This window comes from Brachyistius frenatus, unplaced genomic scaffold (genome assembly GCF_029030835.1).
Source record: "Brachyistius frenatus isolate BFR_SWC_R1_liver_20210118 unplaced genomic scaffold, ASM2903083v1 Contig_115, whole genome shotgun sequence".
Taxonomy (NCBI): Eukaryota; Metazoa; Chordata; class Actinopteri; family Embiotocidae; genus Brachyistius; species Brachyistius frenatus.
Genome location: NW_027210714.1, coordinates 789,826 through 802,500, shown reverse-complemented (window position 1 = coordinate 802,500; position 12,675 = coordinate 789,826). Strand labels below are relative to the sequence as shown.

The 12,675-nt window shown below is 42.1% G+C and overlaps 2 protein-coding genes across 2 annotated transcripts in view; one reads left to right on the top strand and one right to left on the bottom strand.

The window, feature by feature from the left end:
- LOC138629388 (proteasome activator complex subunit 4B-like) overlaps positions 1-12,675 on the bottom strand; it is a 34,993-nt gene that overhangs the window by 5,411 nt on the left and 16,907 nt on the right. Inside the window, exons 26-43 of the mRNA XM_069713044.1 lie at positions 12,441-12,505; positions 12,255-12,350; positions 11,915-12,046; positions 10,525-10,734; positions 10,296-10,432; positions 10,075-10,128; positions 9,617-9,746; positions 8,197-8,278; positions 7,252-7,405; positions 6,726-6,792; positions 6,512-6,637; positions 6,106-6,258; positions 5,719-5,823; positions 4,285-4,376; positions 3,855-3,986; positions 3,435-3,637; positions 1,902-1,987; positions 1,576-1,704 (exon numbers count right to left, since the gene is read on the bottom strand). Coding sequence (XP_069569145.1) covers positions 1,576-1,704; positions 1,902-1,987; positions 3,435-3,637; positions 3,855-3,986; positions 4,285-4,376; positions 5,719-5,823; positions 6,106-6,258; positions 6,512-6,637; positions 6,726-6,792; positions 7,252-7,405; positions 8,197-8,278; positions 9,617-9,746; positions 10,075-10,128; positions 10,296-10,432; positions 10,525-10,734; positions 11,915-12,046; positions 12,255-12,350; positions 12,441-12,505 — 2,153 coding nt within the window. The remainder of the gene's footprint in view (positions 1-1,575; positions 1,705-1,901; positions 1,988-3,434; positions 3,638-3,854; positions 3,987-4,284; positions 4,377-5,718; positions 5,824-6,105; positions 6,259-6,511; positions 6,638-6,725; positions 6,793-7,251; positions 7,406-8,196; positions 8,279-9,616; positions 9,747-10,074; positions 10,129-10,295; positions 10,433-10,524; positions 10,735-11,914; positions 12,047-12,254; positions 12,351-12,440; positions 12,506-12,675) is intronic.
- Positions 10,699-12,675, top strand: part of LOC138629386 (thrombospondin-2-like) — a 33,122-nt gene continuing 31,145 nt past the window's right edge. Inside the window, exons 1-2 of the mRNA XM_069713041.1 lie at positions 10,699-10,788; positions 10,950-11,138. The gene's annotated coding sequence lies outside the window, so the exon portion shown is untranslated. The remainder of the gene's footprint in view (positions 10,789-10,949; positions 11,139-12,675) is intronic.

Sequence of the window (12,675 nt, the reverse complement as noted above, 5' to 3'; positions counted from 1 at the left end):
TGTCAGCATGCAAACTTGTTCATAATCACAATGCTAGAGTGCCAATGCTAAAAAGGTGTAATGATGACCATGTTTACCATCTTAATTTAGCATACTAGCACGGCTACATGTTCTATCTAGCGCTAAAGACAACGTACAGTGGAGGCTGATGTCATTGGGTGTTGCAGGGATTTGGTCATTGAACAAAATATTGGACAAATTGAAATTTCGACCTGACGATGGCACTGAAATTATTAAAATACTGACGCTGCTGAACACGGCGGAAAAAAAAACCCAGGGCCGCGTTCAAGAAGAATCGGGTGCATATTTAATAAGACAACAGGCCGAGACGATGAAAGGACGTCACAGATTTGGACCGCGTCGTCTGTCGGTTACAGAGTTTGGGAAGTTCCAAAAACTCACAGAAAATATCAAAATAAAAAAAAATAAAAAAAGAAGAAGGGAGGAGGTAACACTCATCTCATCTGAGCCGTGTGAGATCCCCAGTGCTCAGTACACAGATGGCAACGGCTTCACAGAAGACAGGGTTTCTCAAAAACATCAAATTAGATCTGGCACGCCGGACTCACATGAAAACCCTTCGGTGTGTGTGCACTGAGAGGAGTATTGATGGCTTCTTGCAGAAAATCATTTGCCTTCCAAACAAGCAGAGACCAGCAATTTTATGAGGGGGCTAGACTATATATAGAAGCATTGGAGGCTCTAGATAGGGACTCGAGATGTCCCACACTTGAGTTTTAAAGGAATAGTTTGACATTTTTGGAAACACTCTTCACCTTTTGCAGCGTTACACGAGAGGAAGTTTGGTTCTAGGAAGAGTTAAGTGCTGCAAATATTCCCTGTGTCTTGCTTCTATTTATTGAAGGATTTATTTCTTTGTATTAATAAAGAATTAAGACATAACTTTTTAATTGGTGAGTTTTTTGTTTTTGTTTTTGTTTTACCTGAGCCAGGCTGAGCCAGGCTAACTGCTTCCCCCTGATTTCAGTCTCCATGCTAAACTAACCACCTGCTAACTCAATAGTATATATAATAATATATATTTAGCATTCAGCATCTGACTCGGATAGCCAGCGTTCCCCCAGGAAAATTCAACTATCCCGTTAAATAATGCACGTGCACAACATGATACCTGGTTTCCGCAAATGTAAAATATTTAAGTTTGGGCGTCGAGGTGAAAGAGAGAAATGTTACTGCACTGCTTTCTCGCACCGTCCATCATCAAATATGAAACCGTGGACACCAAAGGTGGGAAATTCTGAAGGCATTTGAGGGCAGAAATTTCACAGCAGGGGCACCGTTCACAAACAAAAAAAACTCAGCAGAAACACGTTTGAGCGTCATAAAGGAAGCTAATTAAAACTGCATAGGTTGTTTATAGTCGAACACAACACTTAGGGCAGCACTGGCGTCCGGAGCACTGACAGCAAGGCAGGTGGGGGCAGCGTGTGTGTGAGCATGTGTATGCCGGAGGGTTTTAGACTATCTATGTGTTTATGCTTATCTTTGTGCGTGTGTGTGTGTGTGTGTGTGTGTGTGCGTGTGCGTGTGCGTGTGCGTGCGTGTGTGTATTACCTCCTCCAGCGCTGCCAGAACCAGAGGGATGTGCTCGGGATACAGCAGGCCCTGGGACATGAGAGAGAGACACGTGCGCGCATCCTGCTTCATCTCATCATAGCTCTCATCAATCTCCACCGGGGCAATCTGCAGGGAGAGAGAGGAGAGGAGCGGAGAGGGAGGGAGGGCGGAGAGAGGTAGGAAGACACACAGCCACGCACCATTTTGAGTAAATGAAGAGAGAAATTGAGCTTAATGGGCAAGTAAGATTGAGTGGGTAATAATGCTGTGCTGGGACCTGTGTGTTTGTGTGTGTATTTGTGTGTGTGTGTTTTTTTTTTTACCTTGAAGAGGAGAGGCAGGAGCTGTAGTTGCTGCTGAACAGGAGTGGTAAAAGTTCGCCCCGCGCTCGCCATCAACCATTTCAACACTGCAAATGGCACGTACGTACACACAAACACAAACACACAAACGCACACACAGGGGAGATTTTGGGTTGCTGCCAAATAATAAAAACGGTAGTCTCGGCGCTGTGACCTTACTGCGTTGCCCCGGTAATAAAACACAATCTATCACGATTTAGTATCTAATGACTTGTATAATTTAATAACCAGATATTTGTCTGTATAATGGAGATGAGAGTAATGACAGAAACTGAAAGAGCAACGATGGGCCGATATTAAGACAAAATTCTTTTTTTTTTTTAATCTAAATTCAGTCTTTGGCAAACAGGTGGACCGCCACAAAAAAAAAACAGAAGCGGATGTGAATAAATACAAAAGGATACTAAATGTTGAGCTAAAATGAATTACTTCTCTGACACTACAATGACTTGTATGTTCGAGCAAGTTTTTAAAAAGTATTTTCAATTATTTATGCCCAGGTTTTGTGGTATTTGTGTCTGAGATCTCTTCGGTCATAAAATATTCTGCGTTGATAGTAGTATACAGTATTTACCACTACAGAACTCCCAGTGGCGCTTTGCAAAATTTTGCTATAACAGTACACGGCTATGTTTCAGTCAGACACTCAAACAGGCTTTAGTAACATACATGGGAGTTGCATCAGTATACTGATATTTTTCCAAGTTAATAACTTGGAAGTGTACAGTTTTTAAAATTCAGAAACAGTAACAAGTAATTTTTTTTTTCTTTCACTTCAAGACTTGATTAACAGTGATGGCCTATGCTCTCAAAAGGTGGACGCAGCTTGAGCAAAAGTTGAGCAAATTTTATTGAAACTTTGTTCAACTTTAATTCCTCAAACTTTATTTAAAAGTGACTTTGCTGTTGAACTTCCACCAAATCAACTCAAAATCCAAAAAAATCTCAGTTGCAGAAAAGCAAATAAAATAAAACGATCTGCATGGCTGATGCAACTATAATTAAGTGAGAAAATATGTTGGTTTTTTTTGTAATTTAGAAGAACGGACCTTTTAGTTCAATAGGATTTAAACAAATTCTGAAAAAACAACGTAAACACTATTTGTTAAGCTGCTATTAGAGACTAGCCTGCAACTGAGAGAAAAACGAAATCTAGTGCGAATTGCTCCACTGTGTGACCTGCACAAATTATACCCTCCCAAATATTGAGTCAGACTCCATTCCATAGTTTCTTTTTAAAATGCCTGGACACACCCCCCCGAAATTCCCCTTCGATCCATACCTCACTACCTTTTAAAGTAACTTTAAAAGGTGAAATCAATAAGGAATCACAGCTTTTAGTTTGTTTCATCTGGCTTCAGTGTGTCTGTCTATTTCACCCAGAGAACAAGTTGTCACGGTAAATATATATATATATATATATATATATTTTTCCCATAGCCTCGGCCATGTCCGTCCACCACACAGTTTACATGCTTGCATCCACATCCTGACCCGTCTTGAGCAGTTTGACAGCCTGGGTGCACTCGTCCGTCTCCTGGGTGTTCTCCTCGTGAACGTGGTTGTGGATCTCCAGCTCCGACATGAGGGGCTTCAGTTGCTGCAGGACCCGGGTGACGAATTCTGCCACGTGGGGGGAGAAGGTGGGCTGGGTGTGGGGCAGGGCCACGTCGATCATGAAGATATAGGTCAGGACACTGGAGAGAGAGAGAGAGATGGGGTAAAGGGGGAGAGTCAGAGGGAGAGAGGAGGGGAAACAGTGAAGAAAATACAGTACAAAATGGGAGCAGCTGAGACATACATGGATGTAAATATGGAGCCTTAGAACTGATCACCCCCAAACAGCACACACAAACTAATTAATCTATTCAGACATGAATCCAGAAGAGAAAACACAAATTTTCAGTTCGGTACCTGCCGATGCGCTCCCTGACATTTTTATACACCTGGGTGAGTTTGGGCTCCAGGTAGGCCAGCAGCCTGTGCAGCAGCTCAGAAACCCTCCACTGCTGCTGGGTCAGACCTCCCTGCAGCACATACAGCAAACTGACAGAGACAGAGAGAGGGGAGGTGGGGGGTTCGTTGTGTTATCGCACCATGTAAGCTCAGCATTTGTCAGCTCAGGTTACGACTGCAGCCTGAAATCAGAAACCTCAGAAATACTGTAAATGACAAGACAGCGCAAGCGCTGCGCTTATGGTTATTCATGGAGACACACACACACGCACACACACACACACACACACACACACACACACACACACACGCACGCACGCACGCACGCACACACACACACACACACACACACACACACACACACACACACTCACACACACACACATACCTGGCATCCCTGAATGAGCCGCCCTCTCCACTGAGCGGGCTCTCCATCAGCAGCTCAAACAGCCAGTGGAGTTTCCTGGGGTCCCTACCCTCCTATTGGATGGCATCCAAAACAAAAAATATTTTTAGAACATCTATTTCAAATTGTACACATCCACTGAGTTACTGTATGCACATTTTCCCATAAATTTCGCCTCCCTTAGAGGAGAGAGTCTACTTCCAATTTCAAAACATTTTACAGTTAAAGCATCACATTGATTTCCTTACTGTTAGTCAGAAGTGCAACTACTGCACAAGAGGATGGAACAGCTGTATTATTGTGTGCTGTGTTTAAGACAGGTTTTTATTGGATTTTTTAAAAAGGAGTGCTTTAGTCTAAAATGATCTTACAGTAAACACAGTCCTCCTGAGGAAGGCACCATTTTACAGACTTGTCCAGTAATGCGTTTGTTGTTGAATAGCAAGATTAAGAGTCAGCAGCCTCACAGCTCTGTGAGGATATGTGCGGTGGGGCTTTGAGCTAAGTGCTAACCACAGGGACAGTGGTAACATGCTTAGATTTAGCAGGCGCAATATATACTGTTGTTACCATCTTAGTTTTGGTTGTTAGCATGCCAACACTTGCTAATTAGCACTTAACATAAAGCTGAAGACTGAGAGGAGTGTCATTACTCCATCAATCCATTATCTATATTGGCTTTGTAGGCTCAAGAATATAGGTAGGTAAAATAAGTACAAAGAAACAAATACAAATACACATAAAATAAAAATAAAAATATAATGGAATTTCAAAATTTTAAGAAAATGTACAAAAAAATATAATGATAAATGTATAAATACACAAACAAACAAGCTATATTCATTAAAAATACTCAAGACAACCTTTACCTATACTGTGAAAATGTAACTATAAATGTTTCTAAATATATTACCATTGCAATAGGTCAAAGATATATGTATATTGCATCTGATATTTCACATTAGTGGCATGCATTTGCATGAGTAGTGAGTAATAAATGTATATATATGTCTGAGTATAAATAAATGATCATCCCGTACGGGGTAATGGAGAGGCTGTGGTCTATCCCAGCAGACTTTGGGCAAAAGAAGAGAACAACCTTGACAGGTTAGCAGTCCATCACAGGGCCAGTAATATCATTAATTTTGCAGGTAATGTGGTCAAAAACAAGCCAGCAAAGAAATTTTAAGGTTTTTCACATTCATTTCACTTAAAACCACAAATGGCAATTGAGTGACACTGCAACTCGGCAACCAAGTCACGAAAATAGCAAAAAATATGAAGAAACTGTCACATGAACATTAGAAACATCTGGTTCAAACAAAATGTAAATGCAAAATAAACGGATAAACTTCTCATGAATAAGCCCTTAGCTGTGTTCTCTACGATGTATTTGTATGCATGAGAGCCACTCACACAAGCTGTAGCGATGCAGGTGCCCCAGTCTGTGTAGGTTTCCACTGTGATGTTGGTCAATGCTGTCCTGATCAAAGGGCACAAAAGCCGCCATAGCCTGTCCACCTGAGCACAAACACACACACACACACACACACACACACACACACACACACACACACACACACACACACACACACACACACACACACACACACACACACACACACACACACAATAATGAAAGTTTTTATTAATATTGACTTTTCTTATCAAAAAGCAGTGCGGTGTGTGTATTTTTCCCTGTGTGTGTGTGTGTGTGTGTGTGTGTGTGTGTGTGTGTGTGTGTGTGTGTGTGTGTGTGTGTGTGTGTGTGTGTGTGTGTGTGTGTGTGTGTGTCTCCAGTACCTTGCTGAAACTCCAGAGTTTGCTGCCTCTGATTAGTCCTGCAGTAATCTCACACACGCAGCGCTGGGAGCTCTCGTGGGGGTCACCGGCGAGCTGCTCCAAGTGAGGCCATAGTAACGGCAGGAACACATCACCATAGTTACGAAACAGCCCCTGTCATTCAAACGTGAGCGTGTCGGTTTGTTCGTCACGGAAGAAACCAAAAGAAAAAGACAGATTACAGTCATTTGTTTGACGCAAGTAAACTGCTGCCTGAGAAAAAGGAATCACAGAAATTGTTGACAGAAATTGCAGCTTTGTGGAGTTCAATTCAGCCTCGGCAAATAGTGGTATGCTGTGTCACTTTTTTTCTGAAAGGTTTTTTGTTTTGTTTTGGATCGATTGAGGATGAGAATTTAAATTGCACCTTGAAGAGACAGAAGCGTCGAGGGTTGAAGCTGTCTTTTCCTTTCCGATCCTCCAGGGAGAGAAACTCTATCAGCTGGTCAATAAACTCCGGGTCCGAGAAATATTCAAAGATGATCTTTTCACCCTGAGTGACGCACAAACACACACCTTAAATGTAGTATTAGTGAGGCATCACTGAGAGATGCTGTGTGTGGTGCAGCGTGAGCACCAACCTCACTCATCTCCTCATATGGCAGGTCATCTTTTGGCTTTTCAGAAGCTGCATGGATCATCATTTCTCTGAAATGAGCGTGAGACAAAGAAGAGGCTGCTGTGATTTATAGATAACAACACAAAGAAAAAAAATCTGGATAGACACATACTGTCTTCAAATAAGCAGCAAGGATAAATGAATGATTATAAAGTCAGTTAGTCAGCAAGCCGTCCGCATACCAAGACAGCCCGCCAGCCCTCCACCTATACATCAATTCTTCTATCTAGGCCAGGCGGTAAGTCGTTCAGTCAGCCTTATCTGGGCCAGGCCGTGACAGGAAGTCACTTCAACACCCTGCTAGTTATCCAGCCTACCAGATCAGTCATCCAGCAGTTAGTCAGACATAAACATAGCCACAAAGCCGGGCATCGAATCAACCAGACACCTAAGTCAATCAGCTATTTTGCTCGTCCCAACCAAGCAGTTAATCAGCCTTCGAGTTTTTAAATCCTCTTCCTCAACAGTCAGTCAGTCAGCGTATTTACCTCGGCCACGAGTAGTAGCCCCAGTGTGTTTTCTCCACATAATGCTGAGAATCCCACTGTTCCTCACTCTGAGGAAGGTTGTTGCTGTCGTACTGCAGCCAGCGATTCCCCTCGCGGTCCCCGACACACAACCCCTGTGGATCCTCGATACCACCTACAAAAACGAATGCAATTACAGAAAGCACCCTGAACACACACAAGTGAGTGTGTTATTTGTCTTAGTTGTAGGTCAGTGTATGTTCGTGGTGGGAAGTTTCGGTTTCTAGACGAAAGATTTTCTCATTTAAAGCAATTGATCTTTTAATAAAAAGCAAACATGGATGTATATTATGGTCTTATTGTTTACTCAATGGCAAATTAAAGTACCACACAATTAATATGTACATCATGAAGTATGGTTTGATTCAAATTAAGAACCAAATATATGAGTTGTATGGTGTATTTGACTGTTACCTCCTTTAAGACGTTATGTTTTAGTTTGTTTGTTTGTCAGCAGTATTACGGAAAAACCTGATTTTCATGAAATTTGGTGGAAGGGTATACCATGGGCCAGGCAAGCCCCCATTTAATATTGGAGCGCATCCAAATCATGGAGTGGTTACACTTCTTATTTTTCACATTCATAAACATTGTCAGATCGGTCATTGTGCCAGCTAAATACCATACATCTTAAAATCCAGTAGATGGCAGTAAAATTCAACAGTGACAAAACATGCTAGAAATGCGATGGCTCGGTAACAAAACACTCATTCATGAGTAGCAGTTATCCTCTGGGATACACATGTATATGCTCAAACGTAACACAGCAAGTAGTTTTGTAATTATACTGAGACGTATTTCATGGTTACTTGCATATCATAGAAGAGTGGACTATTCTATGGCCCTGGCGGAGGTCTGCCCTTCTAGCTGATCGTATGTTTGTGCTGTTTGTGTGTGCAGACTCACTGATATCTGACGGCTTCACGGTCACTTTCTGTCTCGGCCGTTTCAGCTGTTTCAAGATGCCAGCCACTGCTGAGATTGCAACCTAACAGAGAGAAAGATTGTACTGAATAACAGAAAAGTAACGTGTTATAAGTTAGTCATCTTAACTGTTGCCACATTTAGTATTTTCACCCACAAGTAGAGCACTTTAGATGGAGTCACAGAGTCTCCTCTGGTTCCAATAAAAAAGTGCTGTGGGTATTAAAAAGTACCGATTGTTCCAGTATTTGTTCTACACATAATACTGGACTGGAATACGTCGTGGTCTCCGTTTTACATTATCCTGTCGTGTTGCAACTTAATCGATGAATTGCTGCTGCTTTTTGTTGCTCTAAAATATTGTCAGAATTTTGTAATTTATTGTTTATTTTATTTCTATTATTTAAAGGAAGAAAAAAGTCTCCGACGAAAGATCATAAACGCTACTCTTTGAGTCTTGTTTGATTGACAGCAGCTGTTCGCCTGCCAGAGTGCTAGTGTGGAGAGAAAGTAAACAAGCGTGTGCTGTAACCACAAGTCTCGGGAAGACTGTTGTTAGCATTGATTTTTAAAGATTAACTGCACTTTTCCGCTGTTTTAGATTAGCGTTTCCTGTTTCTAAGCTAGATACGACAGAGAGTTTTGCAGGGAAACTATTGTGACTTGTTGTTCAAAGTCTGCGGCTGTGGCGTCATGTAACAGCTGCTGTCTGGCTCAGTGTGACCATCTGCTGTACAGATAGGATAAAGCACTGATGTAACTGCTTTGTGCAATATTTGATTGGCCATATTGAAACAAGATCCCCATCATGAAACAAACAAACGAAATGAAAATATGGTTATGGTTTTTGACTTATTTAGCACTCTGACTCAAAGGAGAACACAGAGAAACTTAATTTACAGATTAAATATGTATTTGAGTTGCAGGTGGTGGTGACAGCTTTTAAAAGATGTTGAAAAATACAAAAGTAAATGTTAAATTCTTTAGAAATACACATTGCATTGTCTTTGCTGATAGACGCACATCTTTTTCTATTAGTTTGAGTATGTTGGCTTCTTGTAAGCTAACTGCATAAACAGCCAACTACAAATATTAGTACATGGTGCATACTGAATATAATTACAATATCAAATTCAATTTAAACACAGCCTCGGTGTTTAAACTGTGTCAAAACAGCTGCTTATGAGCTGCTCTAGCAAGAGAGTCCACGAGTCATTTGCATGTTTGAGGCTTGATGTCAACTGCATCTTAAATCTGACGAACCCCCCCAAAGATGTTTTCATCCACCCCATTTGCAATTTTATAACCCAGCGGAAAAATCACATACTGCACCATAAAGTGTGGAGATTTTATCCACACAAACAAAAATTCATACAGACATAAACACAGAGCTGCTGCAGACCTTGCGTATGCTGAGGGAGTCATGTACAAGGCTTTGTGTGAAGTAGAGGACAGCGTCGAGGGGAAGAGGATGATCCTCCCGCAGGAGGAGATACAACAAGTCTGTGGCCATATGCTCAAATTTCCAGGGTCTGAAACACAAGCAGACATACATGAAAACAAGTCTTGTTGGTGACAAAAAAAAAAAAAAAGAAAAGAAAAAGAAAGTAATTCTGCGTTGCATCTCTGCTCCAACAACTATTTTAAGTAGTGTTTCTATTTTCTCCTCTCAGGTGTCACTTTTTGTATTTAAAAGAACAGACTGTATAATATAACTCACTCAGGGTCCTTTAACACTTGGTACTCTATTGTAAATTTCGCTGTAAGTAGTGTATCATTTTGGATTGGTGCACATTTTTATTGTCTGAGCATTAACATGACGAATGCGTAGCACAAATACAGGTGGAGAGAAAAACCTACAAGTCTCTGTCTTCAAGGCAGTCCAACATGTCGTTGACAAGCTTCTCATATTTCCTGTAAAAAGAAAAACAAGCGCTAGTCAGGAGTACTACCTCTACTGCTACTAATGATAGTGACAGTAAAAATAAGCTAAGATGTCCTCAAACTCTTTTTTAACCTTGAGAAAAACTGTATGAATGAAAAAATAACAAGAGCCGTTTGAAACCAGTTTATATTCCTACCGTGCAGCAACCACGTTTTTGATTCGCTGACGTTGAATCCCCTCTTTCATCTCCTCTATGGACGGCACCTCTAAACAAGGCGCGGGATTCTCAGATTGTGTGATTCGATTGGCTATCTCTACACTTCTCTCGGACACCTAGAGGCAGAAGAGGACGAAGGGCAATACACAGTTAAAAAAAAAACACCAGCTGGGGATCGTATATTGATATTAATGGACACCTTGCTCACAGTGAAGTAGATCCCGATGGTGTCGTGCTGGCGATGGATCCGGTCAATGATGTCATCCAGCAGTCGTCCGATGGACGGCTTCTCCAGGTTCATCGAGGGTGACAAGCCACAGCGGACCAGAGCAGGCCAAACTTCCCCTACGCAGTCCCAGTCCCGTGCACTGGCCAGGCAAATACCACTCTGTGCACCCAGAAGGCAGTACAGAGCACCCTGAGCAACAGACACACAGACGGATGAACATCAAAGGAACTCGCAAATGTACAGGTAAACACCTGGTTTCAAATGTGTCGAAAGAGATAGGAAATATGAAAACACGAACAATATGTCATTAATCTCGTGTTTGTGTGGCTCGCATACTCAGTTTTGCTGGAGTAAGCGAGACATATCCGCGTAATCTCGCACACATTTTTTCTTGTAAATTCCAGGGCCAACCGGGTGGAGCTGCCAATTTTGAGACTTCAAGTCTGACATTTTGGCTCTACCTTCTCGCATCTTTTTTCGAACCAGAAGTGACCATATTTGGACGAGCTGGGGAGGAGCGAGCGGTGGATTTGACTGAAAACCTGGGGACACTGTGCCCGTCCGCCTATACTGAAAACCTGACTGCACTTCAGGTATGTTAATCAAACCAGACACTCCCCCAAACATACTTCTCTTTCAGGCCTAATATATAATCATATAACTGTGGAATTATTTTTCAAAGGACCAACCGGGGAATGATCAGAAGGAGGGAATTTATTGACGTGGTCTTTCATGACAGAAGTTGAGACTTTTTGAATGGGTGTTTATTGGCGCCAGAGTCTGTGCGGCCAACCGTGACTTCTTTTCTGGGATACGTTAGCTCTAGATTTCAGTAGGTTTGCAACAACATTGCATAGAGTTAGCATGATATCATGTTAAATAAGAATAATGTTTTGAACTCAAAACAAAAGACGCAGTAAAAACATACACAATACATAGATTTGCCAAATGCAATGTTTTAAAAGTGGGAAATATATAACAAGTAGGTTTGTAGAAAAAGGTCTGTAGAAGAATTATAAAGAAGGATGCTGGTGTTACTTTTCTAATTTCTAATGGTTAGACTTTTCCAGAGTGTTGGTGCCCCGACCGTGGAGGCCCGCTCACCCTAGAAACTAGTCAGCGAAGGTTAGGCTGCAAGCAGGTGAGTAACAAGAGAAAAGGGCAACCGTGTAGGAGGGCCAAGGCTTACCTGCCTGAACAACCAGCAGTACATCTTTCAAATCAGCGCTGAAGGCCACAGGTGACCAGAGCTGGGAGGCCAATGAAGCCATCAAATACATACTGAAGACACAGTTTTGAACTATTTTCAGGTTTCAGCACCACGGAGAGTGACCAGGAGGAGCACGTTTTTGCTGTTTGAGCGTGGTACCTTGAACTGTGGCTGCGTGCCAGTGGTGTGTTGTGGTGACAGCAGTTGAAGGATTCGGGGAATCAGGTCTCTGTAGGAGAAGCTATAGGTTCCCATTGCAGCCATCAGCACATTCTGCGCTTTGCTGCGTACCTGCAAGGACACACACACACACACACGCGCACACGCACGCACACGCACACACACACACACACACACACACACGGACACACACAGATGTACATGCATACATTCTCAATTAGTTTCTATTTCACCAGAGATCTTTATGTTAATACCATCATGAAATCGGAACCAGCAGATGTTCTGAAAATTAATGAATTAATGAATGTGTCAGTGTTACCTGGCTGTAAGTGCTGGTAGAAAGCAGCAGCAGATCACAGAGCAGCTCCTGATGAACCACTTTATATTCACTGCCGTCCACCACCAGCTTTCTCATCTATTCACACAGAAACACTAGTTTCAATAAGTAAATGCAACATATAGTGTACATATAGCTACCTGTGTGATTGTGTGTCGTCAAACGAACCTCATGCTGGAGTAAAACTCGGTCAATGAGCAGCGCTCTAATGTGCTGCTTCTTCCCAAGAAGCTGCAGAAGGAAAGATGACATGTTAAAACAACCTGCAAGTGACGTGCTGGAACTGACAATGATCAGCAGCCTTGTGCACTTTTCCAACTCACCCTGTTTTGTGTGTGTGTGTGTGTGTGTGTGTGTGTGTGTGTGTGTGTGTGTGTGTGTGTGTGTGTGTGTGTGTGTGTGT